At 34.5% G+C, this 23178-nt stretch overlaps 1 protein-coding gene across 5 annotated transcripts; it reads right to left on the reverse strand.

Moving 5' to 3' along the window:
* Positions 1 to 512: 512 nt before the first annotated feature.
* Positions 513 to 22745, reverse strand: LOC142974474 (bestrophin-4-like). Of its 5 annotated transcripts, none has more exons than XM_076116830.1 (13): positions 22322 to 22745; positions 11677 to 11787; positions 10768 to 10939; positions 9439 to 9641; positions 8992 to 9160; positions 8658 to 8903; positions 8201 to 8461; positions 6920 to 7145; positions 5613 to 5757; positions 3101 to 3198; positions 1717 to 1896; positions 907 to 1031; positions 513 to 775 (listed from the first exon to the last, which is right to left on the reverse strand). In XM_076116830.1, the coding sequence occupies exons 1-13, from the start codon at positions 22390 to 22392 to the stop codon at positions 659 to 661; spliced, it is 2124 nt and encodes a 707-aa protein (XP_075972945.1). In that variant the 5' UTR covers positions 22393 to 22745; the 3' UTR covers positions 513 to 658. The 5 variants fall into 5 exon arrangements, with proteins under 5 accessions (XP_075972945.1, XP_075972941.1, XP_075972940.1 ...); XM_076116826.1 differs by lacking the exon at positions 22322 to 22745 and adding an exon at positions 18770 to 18940 and having other exon boundaries at positions 8228 to 8461; XM_076116825.1 differs by lacking the exon at positions 22322 to 22745 and adding an exon at positions 18770 to 18939.
* Between the last annotated feature and the right edge of the window lie 433 nt (positions 22746 to 23178).

The following is a 23178-nucleotide window of genomic DNA, read 5'->3' on the forward strand; positions in this document are numbered from 1 at the left end:
CACAGCTCCTAGGTGCTATAGAAACTGTGAGAAATTGAGAACAAAAAAACTGCAAGAGCTTCATCGTCACTGGAGTCGCTCGACATAACGTCAGTCTACAAAAAACGAGTTTGCACAAATGATGAATTTAGTAACTTTTAAGTTGCATAATATGCGAGCATCGGGTAGCGAACATGTATCCAACTAGTATTATACTCGAGTATCGTACCCTACAAGTATCGTAATGGGAGAAGGGCCTAAGTACTAGGTATGCCTATCAGCAACACTAGTTGATTTTTTTATAGGTAGGCAGGTATTTATCGAGCCTTTATTGCATTTTTAACCGACTTAAAACATAGGTTCTCAATTACTCAACTTTTTACTGGGTCGACCGATTTTCATGGGCTTTTATTTCTTTGAAAAGTGACGCTACTATTATTACAACGTGGTCTTAAAAATGCGTTACTCTGTGTACAATAGTGATATGGCATGCTGAAATATGTTAGATATCTAAATAAAATAAAACAATGAAGTGGTGTGAAAGTATTCTATATTTACAAGTTTCGATTCCATAATTATTCCAATGCACCAAAAAAGTATCACAATTTGATAATACTGAACCGTGCCGAGGTGTTCAATAATCTACACCATCCCATGGAAATATGAAGCTCTTGCTGTGTCAAGTGCTCTCTTTGGATTCACTCTTTGCTTTGTCTTCCTTCTTCAGTGCCGCCGACTGCGTTAATAAGTCTTCTAGTAATAAATCGTTATCTACGAGCTCCATACTTCCCGTTCTCTGTAATAAATAAAAAATTCGAATCAAAAACATAGTTAAAATTTCTTATGCCAAATGGATATTTTGCCTCGACTCAAAATGTTCGTAGTAAATAATAATAATAGTCTTAATATAAGGATTAAGTAAATCACCTGTTGTGCGCTCACAGAGCGAGCCATAAGTTTCTGCAGGTATTTCTCCCTGCGATGTTGCTCCCGGATGCTGCGCAGACGATCAAACTCATCTATATCCGGATCCCCGCCATCTGCCTCGTCCACTGTAAGCGATCATCATATTTTATCATAAAGATATCTCTATCGTTCACATTTAAAAAATCTAAAAAAAAATGTAAGGTACCAAATCTTCAGACGGAAGAGTTTGTAATTTAAAACCCACGTGCACGGAATTAACAAAATAAGTATATCTATCTAGTAATAACTGTCAATAAATAATATCCATCAGTCGGCCTAGATGTAGGCAATTACATTACCTTTTACTACTTAGACAACATAATTAAGCTGACTTGTCTCCGCTGTTAACAACTATGTAACGTAGTACTGTTTATAATAGCTTTAATAATAGAGAATTGAATTCCCCCGTACAAGGAGGTATCTATGTAATACGTAGAAACACTTCTGCAATTAATAGCTATATGGACATTGAAACAAAAATGCGGAGCTATGCAATAATAAATTCAAGTGAGACACAATTTATATTATTATGGCTAGCTTCATAGTAAGTCATTACATTCTAGACTTCGAACTTCATAAGAACTTTATGAACTAGGTTAAGGAAAGTAGTAAATGGTTTATTAATATTTACCTACTTACTTTACAGTAACTTTTATTACTAGCTATAAAAATAGTGTCCAGAAATTAATTACACAGACCAGCACTAAAGTTCTTTAAACTCAACAAGGTACCTATATCTATTGTTAAGTTTTTTTCTACTAAGATGCTTACACAAAGTCTGGCTGCCGGCGGCACTGAGTGATGGACCGACATCACTGTCGAGGCGCGGCCGCTCGTTGGGCAGGCTGAAGGAGTCCTGTGTTGTGAGGGACTGCGCCGCGGGGCTCAGGTCTCCTCGCTCACTGCCGCGCACGCCCCACGGGCTCGGCGCGGACGACGATAACCGCGTATCTAGAAACACAACACGTTATTGTTACTTACCTTATAAATAGCAGGTAAAGATTTTCAGACCAGATAGATTCTATTTAGGGTAAGAAGATTAGCTTTAAAAATCTCTTCCTGTTTGTTACGATTTCAATCGACTGAGTCAAAACTTGGCAGTGTGATACCTAGGTACGTTCGGGGCAGGGAGAGTCCTACGTTTGTGTATTAAAAATATCCACGAGAAGAGCTGCGTGTAGCAGCTAGCTGCTCATACTAATGAATGTGATGATATCATTCATTACTCTTAATTAACAGTTTGCTGTCTGATTAATTGCAAAGCATTGCATGTTGCTCATAGTCTGAGTGCAATATTTGTTAAATTTTGATGGACAGATTTATTGTATCTCATCATTATGTCTCTAGGAACATGTCTATTATTAATAGGAAGTCATCAAACAATAGCACTTTATTTATAGTCTGACAGGCTGTTAGAGAGCCTTGTATTGTAATGCATGATTTATTTGAAGTATAATTGATATTTACGTGTATATCCAATAAATAGTAGCTGTAGCAAATATGCAATCGTCCGCTGCATACTTCTGCGGGTTAATGACATTCTAAATTTTGTATATCTTTGTCACCCGCATACCTTGCATACGAGGCTCTTTACTAAGTGGGCGGATTATATCTACTTCTACTATTATTATAAACTTCTTCTATTGTGTACAATAAAATAAATAAGTAGGTACTGTACTACGTAGGTATAAGGTTTTTCCTGTTCAATATTATTCGTAGATATAAATAATTATTACATTTGTGACTAAAGTTTAATAAATAGGAAACGTTCTCATATGTTAGAATACGAGAATTACAATACACGCATTTGTTTTTGAGTCAAACCGCGACCACAGCGAGTGCATCCAGCGCCGAAACGTCAAGCATTTTAAGGTAAAATGCATGTTCGTGGTGATTCCCATATTCTAGTCCATAGATATACATAAAAATGAACCCGGAAATGTATGCAGGTAGGTACAACAAAAAAAAGGATAGTTCTTTTTTAATAATTGTTTGTAACTGTCGGGACAAGGTTTGTATGGGATCAACGGGATAAAATTATACTACTACCCGGACGAAGTTGGGTCAGTCTGATAGTATAGGCATAATAAACACGCAACGCAAAATGATGAGGAAATGTTATCATAATGTTATTGTGTTTATAGTAAGTACTTACGGGAACTGTTGCTGTTCAAGTTAGAGTTTCTGGACGGAACGTTGACAGGGTCGCTCGGCACTGGGGGCTTGTTCTGGAATAAACTCATCGCTGTAGGCCTGAAAATAACAATAAAATAAAATGTAAAAACAATTATTTGCGTAATATTTTTTACATAAAATATGGTCATACGGTAAACTGCTGAACCAATTTAGTTACAATTTGGGAAAACAAACATGAAATAGAATAAATTGAGTGTCTCTGCAGCGTGAAAGGTAGTGTATCCGACTGTTAATCATGAGGAACTGGTCATGAGGCCTGAATGGTGAACCCGAGAGGGTTCGATTCCCAGTTGCGCCAAAGTACTATTGGTCTTTATAAAGCTATGTTAGAATATTTCTCATTAGTATTCTAGAGTTTGGTAACGTGCCCAGTAAATGGCATAATGGAAGTTTGAATTTCAATGTGGGTAGATAAATTCTGCATACGCTCTCTCAGTTGTCAGCCTATAGTTAACTTGACTGTCAACAAAAAGAACCTTGCAAATATAATTATGATATAACGTGATCGCAGATGACGTGTCGCGTCATCATCGGCCCTTGACACACCACAATGATAATATTAATAGCGAGGCAACAACATTTAACACAAATACACTATTCTAATATATGCTAACGTTAATACCACATTAAATGTAAAACGAATAATAATATTACAAAATAACACCAATGTTGACCGTCATGATTTTCATAATAAGCGTGAGTCATTTATAAAATATATGACCACTAGCTGACCCGCGCAACTTCGCTTGCGTCACATAAGAGAGAATGGGTCAAAATTTTCCCCGTTTTTGTAACATTTTTCACTGGTACTCTGCTCCTATTGGTAGTAGCGTGATGATATATAGCCTATAGCCTTCCTTGATAAATGGGCTATCTAACACTGAAATAATTTTTCAAATCGGACCCGTAGTTCCTGAGATTAGCGCGTTCAAACAAACAAACAAACAAACAAACTCTTCAGCTTTATAATATTAGTATAGATTTCAACTACTTTGTACAAAGTTTTACTACATAGTTTAAAGCAAAGTCGCTTTCCGCGCCTGACCCTATGTCTGTATGTATGTATGCTTAGATCTTTTATACCACACAACGGATTTTGATCCAGTTTTTTTAATAGATAGATGTTAAACTTTTGTGTGTGATTTTTAATATGAAGTCGTTAATAAGCACATTTGTTTGCGCTTACATTGCAAACGCCGGTGAAACTCTACGAGATAGATCAAATTCAATCATCCCCCCATTAGAATAGGTTGAAAGTAAAATTTTATTTTTCCTGAGTAATACGCGAGCGAAGCCGCTGGGGTCCACTAGTACGAAATAAAGGATATTTTAGATTTTAATATAAGTACATGTGATTGGGGACTATATTTTTCCCTGTTTATATCCAAAAGTGTTTAGAAACATTAATAAAACATACATTTTATGGTATACGTATAGGTACGGGTAATTAACGTCATAGATATTTTGGGGTTTTCCTATGACCTTTTTACCAACCTAATGTCCTTGTTTGATTCATTTGGACTAAGATTCCCCATGGTCATACTGTTTTGTCATACAGGTAACACCAACTTCATCAACAGCCTATCATCAAAATTGGTCAAAAAGAAACAAGTTGCTGATACTTACATAGTACAGTACCATTTGGGAATAATACAGAGGATGTCATTTATAGTTAAGTAATAAATAATGTTATTAATTATTTATTGTATTCAGGTCTTTTCTTGTTTTGTATAGAACTTGTTATTATCAACATGTTTAAATGCCATACGATTGAATGAATAATAATAGTTTTGGAAACTTTTGAAACCTGTCAATTTTATATTCGGACTAGCTGACTCGCGCAACTTTGCTTGCGTCACATAAGAGAGAATGGGTCAAAATTTTCCCTGTTTTTGTAACATTTTGCATTAGTACTCTGCTCCTTTTGGTTGTAGCGTAATGATATATAACCTAAAGCCTTCCTCGATAAATGGACTATCCAACACTGAAAGAATTTTTCAAATCGGACCAGTAGTTCCTGAGATTAGCGCGTTCAAACAAACAAACAAACAAACTCTTCAGCTTTATAATATTAGTATAGATTAACAAAAATATTATAATTGGAAACACGTAAGATATTAAAGGTCAATTACTATCTTACGTATATAACGTATATAAGAGTTTCACGTTTTTTTGATGATTGGAACTGGTATCAATGTAATCGTACCAATTAAAAAAACTGTATAATAAGCAAGATCGTCTACGTAAACGAAGAAAATCGAGATGTGTTTTTAAAATTTTCTCGTATAAACTAAATACTAGCGTTTTGTACTTGATGGTACAAATCATCACTTGGATATGGTTATCACACGTTTTATCTCTTTCTTTAAAAGCTTAAGGTAAGGCAGGACCAAAAATAACGACAATTTAGGTTTAACTTCATCGTATACGTATACTACGGTCACTATGTTTATGTAATATTGAATACAAACCTGTTTTCTGGACGTTTTCCCATGCTAGTAATAGTAGCTTGTTCGTCGACTTCCTCAATGATCTCGTTAGCAATCTTCATGCTGCCCCCGCCCGTAGTGGGTTTGTTCAGGGTCGGGTTACTCGCCGATATCGTGAACCGAGATACTGTAATAACATTGTTTTTTATAGCAAAGGTCGCTGAAATATCTCTATGGTGCTGAAACAGGTGTTAATTATACAAATTTTAATGTTAACAGGTAACATGTTTAGTAACTAACTCACCACGCGTGTTGCCGAAACATGTAAAATGATGAAGGTATGTAGGTATAAGTAGGATGTAAGCTATAAGTAGGATGTATGTACGTCTACCTAAACTTGCTTTGTTCATTATTATACAGATAAAATAGTCTTTCTCTAGTTGTTTAGATTATTAAGAAAAATATATTTGTAAAGTATATAGGTACATTTTCTCATTTTCCACATTAATAGGTTTTGCGGCTAAAAAACCAGCTCATCAGAACAGGTAATTGTGACGCCACAATTCAGAATGTGAGATTTTCCTTATTATGTAACGCAGCGCAAACACGTGAAATCGTTTATCTAAATCTTTATGTCCGAAATATGCTTCAGTGTTATGTTGACTCATAAAGATTGATCATATTCTCTTTTACTGGAAAGATATCAGTCTCTGTCAGCCGATAGCTTCGCTTTAACTGGCTTAAACGAGATAATATACATTTCTTAATACATCAATCAAAACAATCGTAATGAGCTATTGTTGAACACATAGTGGGCACAACGAATGCAGAAACGTGTAAACTTGTACCTATTTGCTGTGTATGTTCATACTTAAGTTATCAACTCATACGATCATAGATAACATGGGTTCGTTTATTGGTTCGACCTTCTACAAAATAATAGTTAAGTATCTTAAAATACAGCAAATAAACAAATTTTCCGTAATCTGTTTAGAATTCTTCTTCTTATCGTATGGTTAGTGGTCGACCTAGTGTCAAAGTTGTTCAAGCCGCCGGAAGGCCTTTAACGTGGCTTAACGACTGTTATCTTAATTGACAACAACCGGGACCGACTTTTTACGTGCCCTCCGAAACACGGAGACGCCCAGTTCAAATACCACTATGCGGTCACCCATCTATGGGATGACCCCGCCAAGGTTTACTACTACTACCCCACAGATCGTTTACCGACCGGTGAGCGCAACTGGCTACGGGCGCCTGTTTAAAGTAATTTCATGAGTGTTGTTGCGTTGAGCTTCATGCATGTCTACGTGTTGGTAAAAGTTTTTGGTATAAACGACTGAACATACCACCATCAGTCTGTGATCCGGCGGTGCCGCCTCTCTGGTCTTCCTTCGAGAACAACCTCTTCAGCATTGAAGTGACTGAATTAGTTCTGGTCATAGGAGTCTGTTGCAACGACGCCATTGAGTTAGTCGAGCCCATGGAGTTCCTGTCATCTTTCTTACCGCGCTTGCTGCCGCGGTTCACGATGAAGTGTATGCCCGAAACAGCATCGTCATTCATTTGCAATTGCTGTATAAATAAACAATACATTTAAAGAATAGTCTTGATTGTATTACAGATCTGAATGTATGACATGTAATCATATTACGTGGAAGTTAGTTCAGGAAGAGTTCAGTATTCAATCATTTACAAGACACTGAATACAGATAAGATCGTTTGTTAGATAGGGTAAATAAAGTTTCACGCTTTTTTCTTATCAAACAATCAAGATAAAATTGCTGGTTATGTACAGTAATAAACGCAGTAGAATATGAAACAGATTGAACATAATGAGTAAATAATGAAAGTTAGTAAAAAGTAGATAAACAACTAGTGCCAGCATGTAACAGAAAAAATTGACAAGCGTGAAGTAATATCAAGAACAATAAAGAATTTATAACAAATATTGATGCCTTCGTAGACAATAAAATAAAATGACTGCATTTTGTAACATCTGACTTCAGATATCAATATCTTAATTCCGTGAATAATTGAAACTCGATTTTATATACCGAGGTATAAGTCATAAAATCAGCCATAAGTTATTCTAAAACATATAGTACATGTACCAGTATACATTACGTCACACACATTTAGAAAACCTAAATGTTTGTAATTAGTACTTAAACCAACTACAGGCCAGTATCGATTAGTAAGAAATAAATACACAAAAAGTACAGCCACAAATTAGATAGGTTATCTGACAGTTAGTTATTAATCATATCACAGATTCATTAATAATAAAAAACAAACATTTATTACATAAAACCATCCTCATAAATTAAAAATAATTCTTGCTGCAGGCTTACATTTAGTAGAGTAGGGATATTGTTATAGTTTTTCCTTCAACCGAAAGTAAGTAGGTATGTACGGGGAATGGTACGTAGGGGGAAAGTAAATATTCCAAACACCGCTCCGCATTAGACACAACCTAGAAATATGGTTGACAATATACAAGGAAAACTATGTAAGTAAGTAAGTAGGTATACAGAAATTGTGGAAATTGGTAGCCCTGAACACCAACACACTGCTAAGCTCCATACAATCCGGGCGTGCAGCATGCTAATAAAACGGACGGGTCTAACCTCTGGCGGGTCGAACTTGTAACTCACGGTGTTGGACGGGGCCATCTCGTCGATCTTCACGTTGGACGGCGCCGACAACACCATGCTGCGCTGTCGCACGGGTACCGCCACGCGCGCCGTCGAAGGCTCAGGATGCTCTTCCCTCTGGTTCTCGGTCGCTATGGTGTACGGTAGCTCCGCTGGGAACACCTCGTCCCAGTACTGATCCTTGATCAGCTCTGGGTGCTCGTGGTGCATTTCGTCCACGATCATGTATGAAACCTAAAAAATAAACAATGGTGCATATTTGTACGATCATTAAAAAGATTACATTGTACAAACTTGCATTTGAAGGTCAACGATAGTCGGCAATGAACTTTGACATTCACACTATTTACTACTAAAATCAATATGGGGAAAATGTGTGTAATTATTTATTTGTTTTATGGAAACCACCTATTCTAGTTAATTGACTCACCTGTAAATCCCTGTCTATCAACCAGTTCACCTCGAAGTCATCGTCGTCTTCGCCGAAGGGATTAATTAGCGACTCGGCCACTTTAAGCCAGCCCATGTAGAAGAAGAACTCTAGAGTACTAAAGATAGGAAAGTAAAGGTCTATATCGCTAATATGCACTGAATCGTTTCTTTGTAGCTTATTGTCCACCCATTGACTACCCAAGGCCGACGTGATAAAATAAGAATATACTGCTATGGTAACTACCTGAAATTGTAGAGCCGGTTAATATGAAAGAATGTTTAAAGTATAGAAGTAAGTAATACATACAAAAGTAAGCGTAAAAAGCTCAAACCTGAGTATAAACTAAAGGTACACTTATAGTGTCGTAGCTGAGGAGAAGCCCCGCTTGTCCTCTGAATTTGTTCAATTCGTCTATGATTGTTTTGACTGCAAAATCATCTCTTATCCTTCCCTCTTTGCGGGCTCTCGTCACTATACTTGTGGCCCATACTATCGGTAACCTGGAATTGCGTCAAGTTTAGCAATAAAAAGTTGCTTTTTCGCACTTTACGATATTTTTTGATAGTCGAATAAATATCTAATCCTTTAATCAATAGGTGTTGATTTAATCATTTCCTAAATATTTTATCAGCATGGGTTTGTAATTCTTAGTATACAACGATATTTTATCAGGTCCCTAATAAAATAACATGATGTAACACAAGTACTGTTAAGTATACAATTTTTTATGAATTTTATCTAAAAAGTCTTAAAACAACGACAAAATATTGATTCTTACCAATGTTTCGAAGGCTTAGGAAACTTAACATTTAAGTGGTCGAGTATACTTTTTTCATTTTCTAAAAGGAGGCCAGCATCGACGAAGTTTTCTAATGTGGGGAAACGTTTCTTCACTCTGGGTGAGATCATCGTGAGGACCATCGTAAGGCAGAGACACACGTACCGGACAATAGTCCGCCGCATCAGACGCCCTCGTTCATCCTGTCCTCAAATCATCTGATTAATATTTCCCCGTTTCTGAGTCAAACTAAGCAAACATGCATGTGCATACAATATATATTATGTGTATGTATAAGCATAATTTCCACGTAGGCAGCGACCGACTCGTCAATTATGTACATACAAAGGACCGACCCCGTTCCTTAGGGGAATCAAATGGAGAGACTTAGGGGAAAATAAAAGCAGTGGTGTTATTAATGCCGACTAGTTGATTGTTACCCTAACATACTAAAATTACATGTCATTGGCTAATGAAACTACACGGAACACGACTCTACGGATATAAATACTTGGTTGAAAAAATGTAATTGTCTGGAAATGAATTTGCTGACCACACTTTTAGTTTTTGCTTGATATTCGCCTCAAGGTTAAGGCCTCCTTACACCAAAATGTTTGCCTCTTTAGACTGTTTGTGTATAAACCAGCGTGGTATCCAGACTTTAATAATAGCCACAAGTAAAGCGAAACGTGTGTTTTCTTTTTTGTGTTTTATTTACGTTTCGTCTGAAGCTGCGAGAGAGGAATAAGTTTATTTTATACTGTATGCAAGTATTATTGAAAACGAATGTACACATAAAAGTAGGTACAGTATCATTAAGATCAGTACTTTTTATGTCCTTTCTTTTCCTGAAATCAGGAAAAGCCTTGGCACTTGAATTGAAATAGATTGCAAATTATCTACACGTTATTTTTGATAACTAGACTATTTTGATAAAAAGAACATTTCCTCAAAATAATATTATTTATTTGTGAGATAATACTGAAACAGTCATCGTGTCACTATAATCATTTATTATATTATATATCCGCACACATACTATGTAAAGAGATAAGATTACTCAAGATTGCACGAATAACACAGTTGTAGCTTACGTATTTGAATGAAGAAATAATGAATAACTATTTATTTGTACGGAAGATACTTTAGCATCTTACGTTACTCAGTAAATAGTAGCTACAATTGAAACCTCGTTATCATCAAGCTACATTATATAAAAAGAATTTTAGATTTTTAATTAAAATGTGTAATAGCATCGCTTGCATAAATATAATGTAAGTAAGTAATAAGCGGTGCTTTAGGGTTATATGTATCAGCATGCCTGCATACCTGTCCATGTATAGTGGCTGAGACGAAGACGGCGATAGAGTCTGGCCAAGGTATGGTTGTATATTGATTCCACCAGCGATTCATTACTACCGTAACATAGAACCCTAGTACGAACGACAGAGGGATCACATTCCCATGAAAACTGCAGTAATTCACAACGCCCTCGAACATCCTGCGAGAAAAGAATTACAACTATTTAAACATTTCTGAACATGTTAGCTAGTTGCTATTTGCTACATTATGTCACAATATACGGTACGGTACAATAAATTCTACAATTAATAGTATTTTACAATGGCGGCGTGCGCAGAATAGTTCATTACGACCGCGAGAACGACTGTTACTTAGAAATTATAATTCATGATAAACTACGTAACGGCCGTAAAACACGAAGATTTCGAATTGTTTAAATAGTTTTATTTTTGTAGAGCTAGTTAAAATTCTCTTTGTAAATAAGGTTGATTTTGTTAACCGCTAACGATTTCTGTGCCGGTTACTAAGCGTCTCTTGCAAATTGTATCATACTTAGAACTATATTCAAATCAACAACAAAATATATTTGATTTTGTTGATTTTTTGCCTATAGTAATTAAGTATAATTATGGACTCAAGACTCAATAATTTCCTGATCTGAATCTTAGGTATAGTACCTGTACGATAATGATATCGTGTAAGTCATGATTTACTTATTTTTACACTTAATAATGAAAAGATGCAGAGCAGGAAAATAATATCACAGTATCAACATGTAATGAGAAAATAGGAAAGTGGACGATGGGCGATGGACGGATTGCGAAAGAGATAAAAGCGGCTGATAGAGATAAGTACAAGAAAAAACCTCTTCTGCCCACTTATCCCACCTAGTGTTGGATAAAGGTTAAAATATTGAATTAAGTTTATTTTATTTACCTTTTCGAACTCTCATCTAATAATAACCGGTATGTTAAATTAAGTCCATAATATAGAAGCAAAAATACTAGGAGGTCTAACCAGACCAATTTGTATATACTTCCTCGCCATCTGAAAATAAAAGTATTATTATTATTTATAATCATAGTAAAATTATTTTATAAGTTTAAATACATATCGATTAAGTTGGTAGTCTAGCTAGTACCCGCAACTTGGTTTGCGTGGACTTTATATTCTATAAAATATATGGTAGGTATTTCCCTCGTTAATCCCGATACCGCAGAAAATCGGTGAAAAAGTACCTATCTTTATATTTCTCCTACAACCTCCTCTTTAGAAAGTGGAGATAATATAGAATAAAGTAATGATTAAATACCAATAGGGATCTACCTACCTATGTACTTCTTATTAACGAATCTTTAAACAAAGCATTATTCTGATCGAAAGGTCAAGTCAGTTGACAAATAAAATACACATTTCAATAAATCGTATTGTCATTTGTCGGTCGGTTAAACCGGAACACAACAAAACAAATTGCGTCCTTGTTATAGGGATCATCGAAAGTACACTGTAAACTGTAAATGCTTCCCAGGGAACAATAAAATGTTGTACAGTTAAGTGGTGTTGTACACGCATCAACGCAGTAAAAGGTCGGTGCTTTATAATTTCGACTATTTATGTAACATCCTCATAACGATGAATCTACCGAGAAAACAGAAACATCCTTGAAGAAAATTGTTTGTCTCTGTAATGAAGTACACAGTTATACATACTTGACTATAGAAATATAGGTACCTATTTGTATTGTAGTCTTCAAGTCAAGTTAGCACTACGCCTACAGATTTAATGACATTCGTCCGTTTATTAGTATGCGTATAGCTGTTTTATCGGTCACATTTGAGTGTACATTACGTCATTTTGCCATTATAGATACGAAATAAACGAGTGATCACAATTCGTATTTTATAACATTGTCCTTCGAATCTATACGTTACTTATTATGTAGTTCATTATACTAACTTCCAAAAATGTTAGATAAGTTTTAATATCGGGCAAAAATAAAATAAGTTTCGTTTTGACCAGTTTTATATGTTTCTTCCTTCCTATTATATTTTATTTTTCTACTGTAATTGTGAATGTACGCATAAATCATATAATAATTCGGAACTGAAAAGATCTTCACAATTAAAATCTACATTCATGTTCCGTGTTATGAATAAAGAGGTCAGAGACGCGTTCTTCAAAGTTTTTCCTACTGATTCAAACCGGATCAAATTCGCAGATTAATTAGTATGTAACTCAAACAGATGTGTGGGTATATAAATAACTACGTCTTCAACAATCTTATAATAATGGTTCAAGTTCAATACCTTATTCGTTCATACCCACTTCACGTCACGCTATAGTGCTCTACATTAACATAGCTAACCTTCTAATAATATGCAAGCACCTAAGTACCTAAGTTCTACTGTTTTAGATTCCTAAAAATAGCGGTATAATGCCTACAAAAGAAGAAAATTAGAAAATAATTAATTAATTACATTTATAGAATTTTACTTTCTTCAGAAACATTTCTTGAAAGTGCCTATGGAGCATTGAAAACAGAAGACTATTCGTTTTTCTATGTTACGAGACCCTAATGTTTATATAAACTAGTCTGTTGCCTGCAACAAACAAGAATCAGACTTACAAAGCCAGTTTTTATTATTGTCACATTGAACAAGAATTTGCCAGTCTCCATGACGCCGAGTGACATGATATAGGTACTAGTTCTCGAAGCGATTAGTCAAGCTTAGTGAGAATAAAGATATAGCACGAGCACAATGAGTTAATTTATCGTAAAAGTTTACGTAACAATAAGTTCAATTGTATCGGTAAAATAATCGCCGCAGTGTTAATTTCAACCTTGACTGTGGAAGATACAACGACTGTCGGAGTGTCGTGTTTGCATTAGTCGTGCATCACGCGATCTGAACTAAACACGTCGGCTACTCGGCTACCAGCTTTGTTATTATATTTGTTAAAATAATGTCACTCTATCCAATTCACGATAGCTTATCATTATTGACGATCAGAATTGTTTTTGCCCTAGCAGTGATTGTAGTAAAAAATTGTTAGTTAGTTAATATTATGTTATAGTTCTAACACATTGCCAATATTTTGTTATGATTAATTTGTCTTCGATAGATACAGCCTTTAATAGGTAATAATAACTTTTATTGTGATAATATTTTAGGAAAAGGTCGGTAAGCATCTACATTAAAATATCATATAAACTTACACTATGAAGAAAACTCGTTTAGAATGTTTCACTCTGTATGACAATGCATCATAAAAGACATCTTCAGGAGTTCGCCACGGCATGGCATGAAGTAATGACAAACTCACTTAGACAGTAGCCGCGAAAAAGCGTCGTGCGCGCACCACACAAATAAATAAATGTGCTGTTCGTTGTTCAGGCTCAGTAAGGCCGGCTTAACTCAGTGTATCAAACGATCAACGCTTTGAAACGGTGTGCTGTAGCTAAGTGAGGTACATACTGATATATACCAATGAGGCCCGACTTTCGTAGCGAACATTCAATTCAAGTTGTATGGTACCTACTTATATCTTTTTTCTGATTTATTGGAGTTTTTGTTTTGATTATCATAATAAGTAGCAAAACATTGCAGATTTTACTAATAATGTGAACAACAAACATAGTTATACGTTCCTATTATTATCGATGTTTGCGATTATTTAACTAAGCATCAGTAATTAATCAATGCAATAAATAATGAGGTATGTTAGTTGTGATGTGTGTGCATGCCTTTAGCCAGTGGAGACTCTCAGACGGGATATTACGTCATCCTTCGCCGATCTTGGTCCGTCTTTTGTGTGGGCGGGTCAGAATTGGCGAAGCTACGCAAGCCTTACTGTACCCGTCCAGGAAAATAAATACGAATGCATTGAAATGTTTAGAAAATTTTCAAACTCCAGTTTTGTTTTGTGCAGAAGGCTGCCCTTGATAATCTGTTCAGTACTGCTAATGGACTAAAGTAGTTAATGCAATCGTTCCATTTTCAACTAGGTTGTTTCTTTGTTGACTCACATTTCCTTGGCAAATTCCGGCTTCAACTACACCAATTACGATTGGAACAATTAGAACCTAGTTAAAACGAACCCAGATGTAATCTTTACGATGAGTATTTTAAGAACCACCAACATGTTTGTCATGTGAAGTCAGTCTAATAAATAAAAAAAGGTAGGTATATTATACTAACTTCCAAAGCTTCATTAGCATATTTTTCGTAATAATATCTAATCATAGATTCACTAAGTGTAATATAATTGAGATCACACCAACAAAAAACATTCGGCCAATGAACTGGAGATAAATTACAGTACCTACGTAGTTAGTACTAAGCGGGTAGACCAGGCACTAACTACTATAGTTAGTCGTGCCTTTATTTGGCATACATTAGCAGTTTAGGCATTCACAACACTTAATATAATGTTTGTATAACAAACTTAAAAAACAATCTTATGTAGGTATATTTTGTAAAAATCATTTATGAAAATCAGGTGTGTAGCGTTCTAGTTACATTAAATGCATACAAAGGAAGCCGCTACTCATTATACAGATGACTAATGTGGTTTAGTCAGTCTCCGGAAGTGACGGCCTTGTTTAGTTGTCAGAATCAGATAATGAAGAAAGAATAGGGCTTTAAATACGAAATCGTAATACACGGTGTCCTAAGGACTAGTTTACTATAAAATAGCTTAATTCTTTACACTCGAATTTAATTCGATCGTATCGGATTCTAGTAAGTATCAAAATCGTATTTATTTGTAAAGTCAAAACTGCCATGTCATGACTTGGTAAAAGAATCTTAGTAAATTAATATCGTATTATGACTATGGATAAAGACTACCTAAACATTCAATTATCCCTTTAAACTTGTTAAAAAAATGCTAATTATTTTAGTTAATCTATATTCTTACTGAAATGCAACTCAATTGTTATGACTATATCATGATAAAACCAAATGCATTTCCCAATAATTTCAAAGATATTTATCATACTTAATCTAAGCATCATAATTCACAAACAAAAGTAAAATTATCCTCGCGCAACTATCATTTCCTTGATTGAATGGTTGCCCGGTAGATAATAGAAAAGCTAGACTGTAGACAGTACTTAAACACCCCTAATGGCGTCGGCGAATCGATCTACGCTGTAGTTACGACCTAGCTTTGAAGACAGAGTTAAAAACGGTTTTAAGTCAAGATATTAAATTTAGTTCCATTCAAGAACTCAAATATTTCACGTTTAATATATGTTGCGTTTTTCTTTTTAAACTAGATTTGAAAGACAAAGGCAACATATTTTTCATCATTTTTTTAATAGTTTTTATTAAGCTGATATTATAAACCCTGCAATATAAAGAATTTTAAATACAGTAGAGTGTTTTATGTGGGTCACGATTGCACGATAGTTAATATTATTATAATAAACAGCATGAAACAATTATATAACTATATTTTATAAGTTAGTTTACTATCTACTCTTGTTTCTTTAAATTGAACACATAATTTTCAGCACAAAGTAATAATTATACTAATTTGCAGTAATGTATTTAACATTAGTTACTGCAAATAAAGAAACTAAGTAAAGATCGAAAGAGTGGTTCATGGTAGGATTACTTTGACCAAACTCAGATATACGCGCGTATTGCTGTAGTTACAGTCATTGTATATTTCGGGTATATTTTGTTATTCGAAATGTTGTTTAGTTACCTCCATTCATTATTCTATCTCCAACTTATTATTCTCATTCTCAATCGTCCCAAAATAGATTTCGTAATGACTCTGGCATTAATACAAAGACTGCACTTTCATAATATTATCACGCTTTGAAAGCAAAAATTATACAGGCTTGGCCTGTTTCATGTCAACGTTTTTGACAAACAGCCAAAGAGATTTATTCATCATGGACAGATTCCGAATTTCAAAGTGAGTGTGCGTATTTAATATTAAAGTGAACCCAGACAAAGCAAACTACGTACGTAAAAACATGATTTGAATGACACAAAGACATCAAACTTTCAAATATGTGATTGATTTTAAAAGCTCAAGGTGCAATGAACGCCACTAACAAAGTAGGGTTGGAAAGTGCACTGTAGGGTGCACTGAATAATAAATGACCCTTGCCTGGTAACGACGGAGGGAGCCATTTGTATGACAATTGTTCGCTTCGTATACGTCGGAAGTGTTTGAGACTTGGACGGTAACTAGAAATGAATGAACTCTTCAATGGTTCGATATTCCTTACCCATGGGGTGAATTTTCTATGACTTAAGTACACTTGTACACCTACTTCTAAGTTTATTTTCTTTTTTCTTTCAATGTGATTACTACTAGTAAGACTACGCGGTAAGACAACTGGGAACTGCCCTGATTTCATTGTAATAATGGCTAAATTATATTTGCTAAGCAAATCGTTTGCCAAGCATTTCTGTGAAACGAACAGTTAATTCGCATTACAAAACTGGAGAGGAAAAACGAAAGAAAAATATTGGCAAAAGGAAAATTCATATATTTCCCTCAATTTGTTGAGCTAACCTTGCATGTTAAATTGCTAAGGCCTATTACAACTTCATGTTGAACAAGTTAGTGTATTACTTTACAACTTGTTGCGCTAAATATCTTGTACGAATTTCACACTTACAACATACCTAAGCTAGAATACTGCTTTTGTTACGGATGCGGCGATATAAAGATGCAGTAACATTTCGCATTGCGTCAGTTAGACTGTGTGTAATCGAAGCTTCAACTAGACCATCCATTATAAAAAAATTATAACTATCACCGTATTTGTATTGATTAATATTCGGCCACATTATGTATCTACCTTGTCGGTTATAATTATGTAAGACTAGTAATATAATTTCATATTTTTAACTAGCAATTAACGAATATACGCAGCTTATTGAAGTACTTTACCGGGATAGAATATGTTGTACCTAGGTAATTTTATATTGGTACCTGCCTAAAAACATTCGAAAAACTTTTAAAAATATAGTAAAACTAAGAAAAATATACACCGTTGTGTCGTTCAATATTTTTTTATGTTAGTATTTATGCCGAAGAGAATTGAGTTAAAATACATATGAGAAGTTATTAGCTTGCAATTATTGTAAACAATCGGCTCTATAAACCTGTATTGGATCATTTGTATTACAACTATCGTTACTAGCTCCTAAGCAACAGTATCATTCATTGTCATATAATTATGGTCTTGATGCGATTTATATTCACGTGACTTGCAAATAATGGATTTCTAGTTTATACGTTTTCGATCTTTAAACTTTAGATAAATTTTGATACATACATTACACAATAATATGAAATTAATTGTATACCTACTATCAATGCATGTATTAGGTATATCAGATATGATTAGTAAATTACGTTAAACTTTGGTACCTGAATAACACTTAAGTTACCCTTCCGTCACCGGTCTGTGGCTTCATATCCACCGTTCACCTCCAGGCTTGCTAAGCCCTTTACTATCACAGAGAATGCCTGGATCCGCCGTCGAGCATAGTTTTATTACCGCAGTTTAAACACAGATTAATAAATAAGTAGTAACTACTTATTTATTAATCTGTGTTTAATCAAGAACTTAGTGGTACTACTGCTGATTTAAAACAGCGTGTACAAGTTAATCAAGTAAATTAGTTAAGTAATTTTGAGTTAGAACTTGTTTCTAATGATTACATTGGTATAAATATTAATAATGGTTTTTTTTAAGAAAAAATACTTTAAGATCGCTTTAAAAATATTCGAATATTGACCATGTTCGAGGAACCCGGTCGACCGAGTCAAAGTCGACTGTACTAAGGGTTAATCTATTTTAAATGTTATTGAGGTATATTACTAGCATACACATTATCATAGGAGCAACAACAAAACTTTTGGTTTTCAATTAGCAATTTGATAAGGATTATAGATTTCAAAGAGGATCGTGTATATGCGAAAACATGAATCATCTACTAATTAATTCAAGGTAAGGACGGCAACATGTAAATGTTAGAAATCACTGTCCCACCTGCTTCGATTACTATTTATACTAGATAAACACACATCCTCGTCACGCCAGTCGTGGAAATGTTCTTTATTTTTGTGACACATGACTAAGTTGATGATTCGAGAGTATACATTAGTCATTCTTGACGCCCTGCGACAGCTATGTCCAAACAGATGAAGGAATATCAACGCACTGATAACGTTTCCTGACTAGATCGGAACTGTTAATTTAATTTGGTATTTATGCTGCATAGGTAAAGGCGTGAGAATGAGACAAAGTCACATTATGCGTACATTCTGAAGCCAGTAGCTGCGACGGAATATCGATCCACAAGAGCGATGACCTTATGAAAACAACTTTTACTGTTAGGAAAGTCCTGAAATATCAAATTTTGCTATGTTTACACAAACTGCTATGAACTTCGTCAGACGATCCTTTAATAGATTTGTATTATTGTTTGTTGTTTTACGGGTGGGACAGGCAGGTCAATACCAATTACTATTTATTTTGTGTAACTACTTATGTGTTTTGTTCACTTCATTGAAATGCCTGGTCATTGAATGGTTGCATGGTCTCAAGTTATTAGCACTTACTTCAAGAATGGAATAAATGATAAAAAAATACGCCTTGCAGTGAAGTGAATCTACTACTTGGGTAAAAATCTATAATATATCAATCTACGTTATTATTATTAAATTGTAGTTATAATTGTTACTAAGTATATGAAACTAGTCCCTTTCCCGCAATTTTGATAATGCGAAAATATTCCCCGTTATTCTCTAAAATATGTTTCCTGTGATAATAATTAAGTAGCCTATGTTATTTCTGTATTCGGCATTCTGAATGAAGCTTGAAGCATAGAAATGATCTTTAATCTTAAGCCCACACTGTCACGAAAGCGAGCCTGATATTAACTACCTTTATATGAGACCAAATGGCAGTTATTCCGCATCAAACAATATAATAATCGCGTTAATCGGGTGAGAAATCTCGGCATAAATGTATCTACCTAACACATACCGCCAGAATGCAGAAGTCTCCAACTTTTGAAATCGGTGGTCATATGTGTATATATGTATACTGCCACCTGACAGAGTAGCAGCCCGCAGGTACTTACGAGTTACGACCCCTAATTTTAAGGTCTAGGGTTCGATTCCCGGGTCGAATTAGTGTCATGTAAAAAGATTCACCTCTAGGTATAACATAGATGTTAATTGAACTTGAACTTAAAATTTATTACAATTTTGTTCAGTTACAATAACAATCAATTCATATTGGGGTTTTCCTTACATAATAATATAACCTACATAATTGTTTCCGTGAATTTAATACTTACTGGATAGTTCAACGTCCATACTGAGAATTTACTGCATATATGTTCCCACAAATGATAGACTGATGAGTCAGAGGCACGATCAGGCCATTTGTTTTGATGGTACAATAGTCATGAGATCGCACATAAAACATTTACAATGTAATTAAGCCATCTGCTGTGAGTAACGGTACTAAGAACTATCTTCCTATTTAGTAAACAGGTTATCGAAATTTGCGCAAAGAATCCTTATTAAATATGCACTTAAAAGCAAACTTTGCTTGTGCATATAAATCAATTAATATTTTCACTGTATCCATGTTATAGAGTGATAAAACAGTACTTATTTATTTAAACTCGTAATCGTCGTTATCAGATAACGGTGAGTACCTTTCGTAACGAAAGGGCTTCAAATTAAATGTACTTAAAAACATAATGTATTAAGTATTTTTTTTAAGTAAGAGCAGAATTTACTAATAATTATTGTTTTGTATTATCGCACTCCAGGCGTGCCTCCGTGTGATAACTAGAAAATGTTTCAGTGAAAATCATTGTGAAAACTAAAGATTTTCTTTGTAGAGTCGCAGTCGCATCATCAAAGATTTATACCTAATAGAAAGATTGTTAAAATTAATTGGCGATTAAAAAGAGTGGCCTGGAGTTTCTTACCAGCTCTTCTCATTGGCCCTACCTTCCGAACTGGCGGTAAATTCACTGTCTGTATTATTATATTGACTATCATAAGTGTCAACATTTGACCTATGAATAAATGATTTGATTTTGATTTTGCAGTAGACAACTGATTGATGTCGCTACATAATACTATACAATATTAACCAATCATTATCAGCAGAGTAGGTATATTATATTTGAGCTTTTGAACACCGATGGCTGCAGAAATACACATCACAGCTGTTACAAATTTACCAAGACTGCATAAATGTACGAATGTACGGGAGGTACCTTCTCTGACAAAGACTTCGGCGGCAATTTTTTTTTTACTGGCTGACCACGAGACATTTTTTTTTTTCTTTACATAATAACCATTGTCGTGCCGGTTAATTTTCATTAATAGACCTAGATAGATTAGAAAATCCTACCTACATACGTATTTATATCATACAGGGTCACAGCTGTAATTGTTGCATACCCATATTACGTAACTACTTTAATTTTAAGTAAGTATTGCAAGATTAATTCTTAAAACATTGTCTTACAATTTTATCTTCCTTGTCATTCATAGATAAAAGATACGTTGCCAGTATTATCAGAAAAATATTCATGATAAAAAATCTCATTCAATGACAAGGGTAAGGTAATCCTCATGTAAACAATTCGTCAGTTTGCGCAAACACACTGATTAGTGGTGCCTAATTGACGTATCATTCGCTGAAGTCGATGTTCGAACAATATTGGCCTGAGTGATCAGTGGAGTCTTAGTAATATCAAGACGCATAATCGGTAACTTACTATACTTAAGCATGTGCTATCAGGGAAGGGTTGTTTGGGGTAATCCAGACTATCTAATAAAAATATCAAAACTAATAAATTAAATGCGTGACATTCACAGCAAGATCGTCAAGTTTTCCTTCTCGTAGGGACCTATTCTCTTTCAGTGCTTAACAAAAATCGGGATAACAGGTTTTGGGCGTCGGGTAGCGGATTAAAAAAATATAAATTAAGTGGAGCAGCTGATTGGAATATGGATATAAACAGGCGGGCATTAAACCTTTACCTACCTAATATCAATTGGCTAAAAGTCGAGACAAGCAGCTGGGCGCAATATGATGACAATACATGACTAGTGCATGCTTAGCTGATACCTACATAGAATAATGTCGTCAAGGAGCTGGAGAAGCAAGAAGTCTGTCTATTACGATTTCACAGCTAGACCACAAAACCGATTTAGTTGAAATTTTATGAAGACACTGACTAAAAAATTAAGAATCATAAATGCACTCAATCTCTTTTTTATTTTAATGCGAACGGAGTCGTGCAATTCCGCTAGTTATGTAATAAATAATAAAGGAGTTGACTATCTAAAATACCAGTTTAAAAGTCCTGTTTAATTCAAGATAAATTCATTATTATTTATGATAATGATTAAAAATTATGTTATTATAGTAATAAATATTTTTTTGTTTGGATTTATGTGTATTCTGGTTTTTCAAGAATTTTGTATTTTTCATCGTGATTTATTTTATGATTTGCCTTTATGACAAATTAATGTGTTAAATAATAATATGTCAATCTACACTCACCTGTATAAAACTTTTAAAAATGTACCGAATCCACGACAAGTTGCTACTTCGCCGGTATATGTCACAGTCATAATGAAAAATATTAGGCAAAATATCACAGAAACAATAAATTAATAAAATGCATTAAATAACGTTACTAAAAACAATATTTTTGCAATACTTTCTGTATAGAATTAGTTATGTTTTGTCTGATTTCCACTCACACTTGAACGTAAAAACAATGAACTTGGCTTCATTTAATATATTAAATATCCCTCTGTATTTTATTAAATACTTAGTTAATTTCTTCAAAAAATAATATAATCACGTGTCTTTAGTACACACTTTAACTCATAGTTGAACTTTACCATGATTTATTTACGATCTTTTCTCAAACAGCGGTGAACGAGGCACTCACTAAACCAAAACTAAATACTGAATGAACGAATGACAGAATGAAAAAACTCCTACACACATGTATTACCGTACACACACAGTGCACACACACATTTTCACACACCGATGACAGGACGCACGCAATGTCAAACTTTTAAAAATGAGCGTAGAGCTTATTTGACTTCTAGTCTTTCTGTCCATTTTTTACTGTTCGTGGTTAGGCTACTTTGTCTAGCTCGGCGAGAGAATAATATTAGTGTTCAAACACTTTTTGAGTGATTGGTCTATATGTAAGTAGACTTATTATATGTTTTTTTAGATTCTTAATTGGAGGAATAACAACTGTCTTACACGGGACGAGATGGAAAATTCATTTGGCATTATGATTTTGTAGCTAGCAAACAGATTTTTAAGAAACTTCTCAGGAATGTCTCGAGTTTTAAGGAATCATCCAGAACCATCCAATCGTATTATGATGCGGG

The sequence above is a fragment of the Anticarsia gemmatalis genome, chromosome 7 (genome assembly GCF_050436995.1).
Source record: "Anticarsia gemmatalis isolate Benzon Research Colony breed Stoneville strain chromosome 7, ilAntGemm2 primary, whole genome shotgun sequence".
NCBI lineage: Eukaryota > Metazoa > Arthropoda > Insecta > Lepidoptera > Erebidae > Anticarsia > Anticarsia gemmatalis.

Bases quoted from the DNA above. Each gene is read 5' to 3' on its own strand.
- LOC142974474 (XM_076116825.1), bottom strand. From the start codon at position 18,888: ATGACTAATGTATACTCTCGAATCATCAACTTAGTCATGTGTCACAAA. The intron at 11,788-18,769 runs GTGGGACAGTGA...TTTTATTTTCAG, and splicing joins ATAAATAGTAATCGAAGCAG to ATGGCGAGGAAGTATATACA. The intron at 5,758-6,919 runs GTATGTTCAGTC...ATGTTATTACAG, and splicing joins CGGATCACAGACTGATGGTG to TATCTCGGTTCACGATATCG.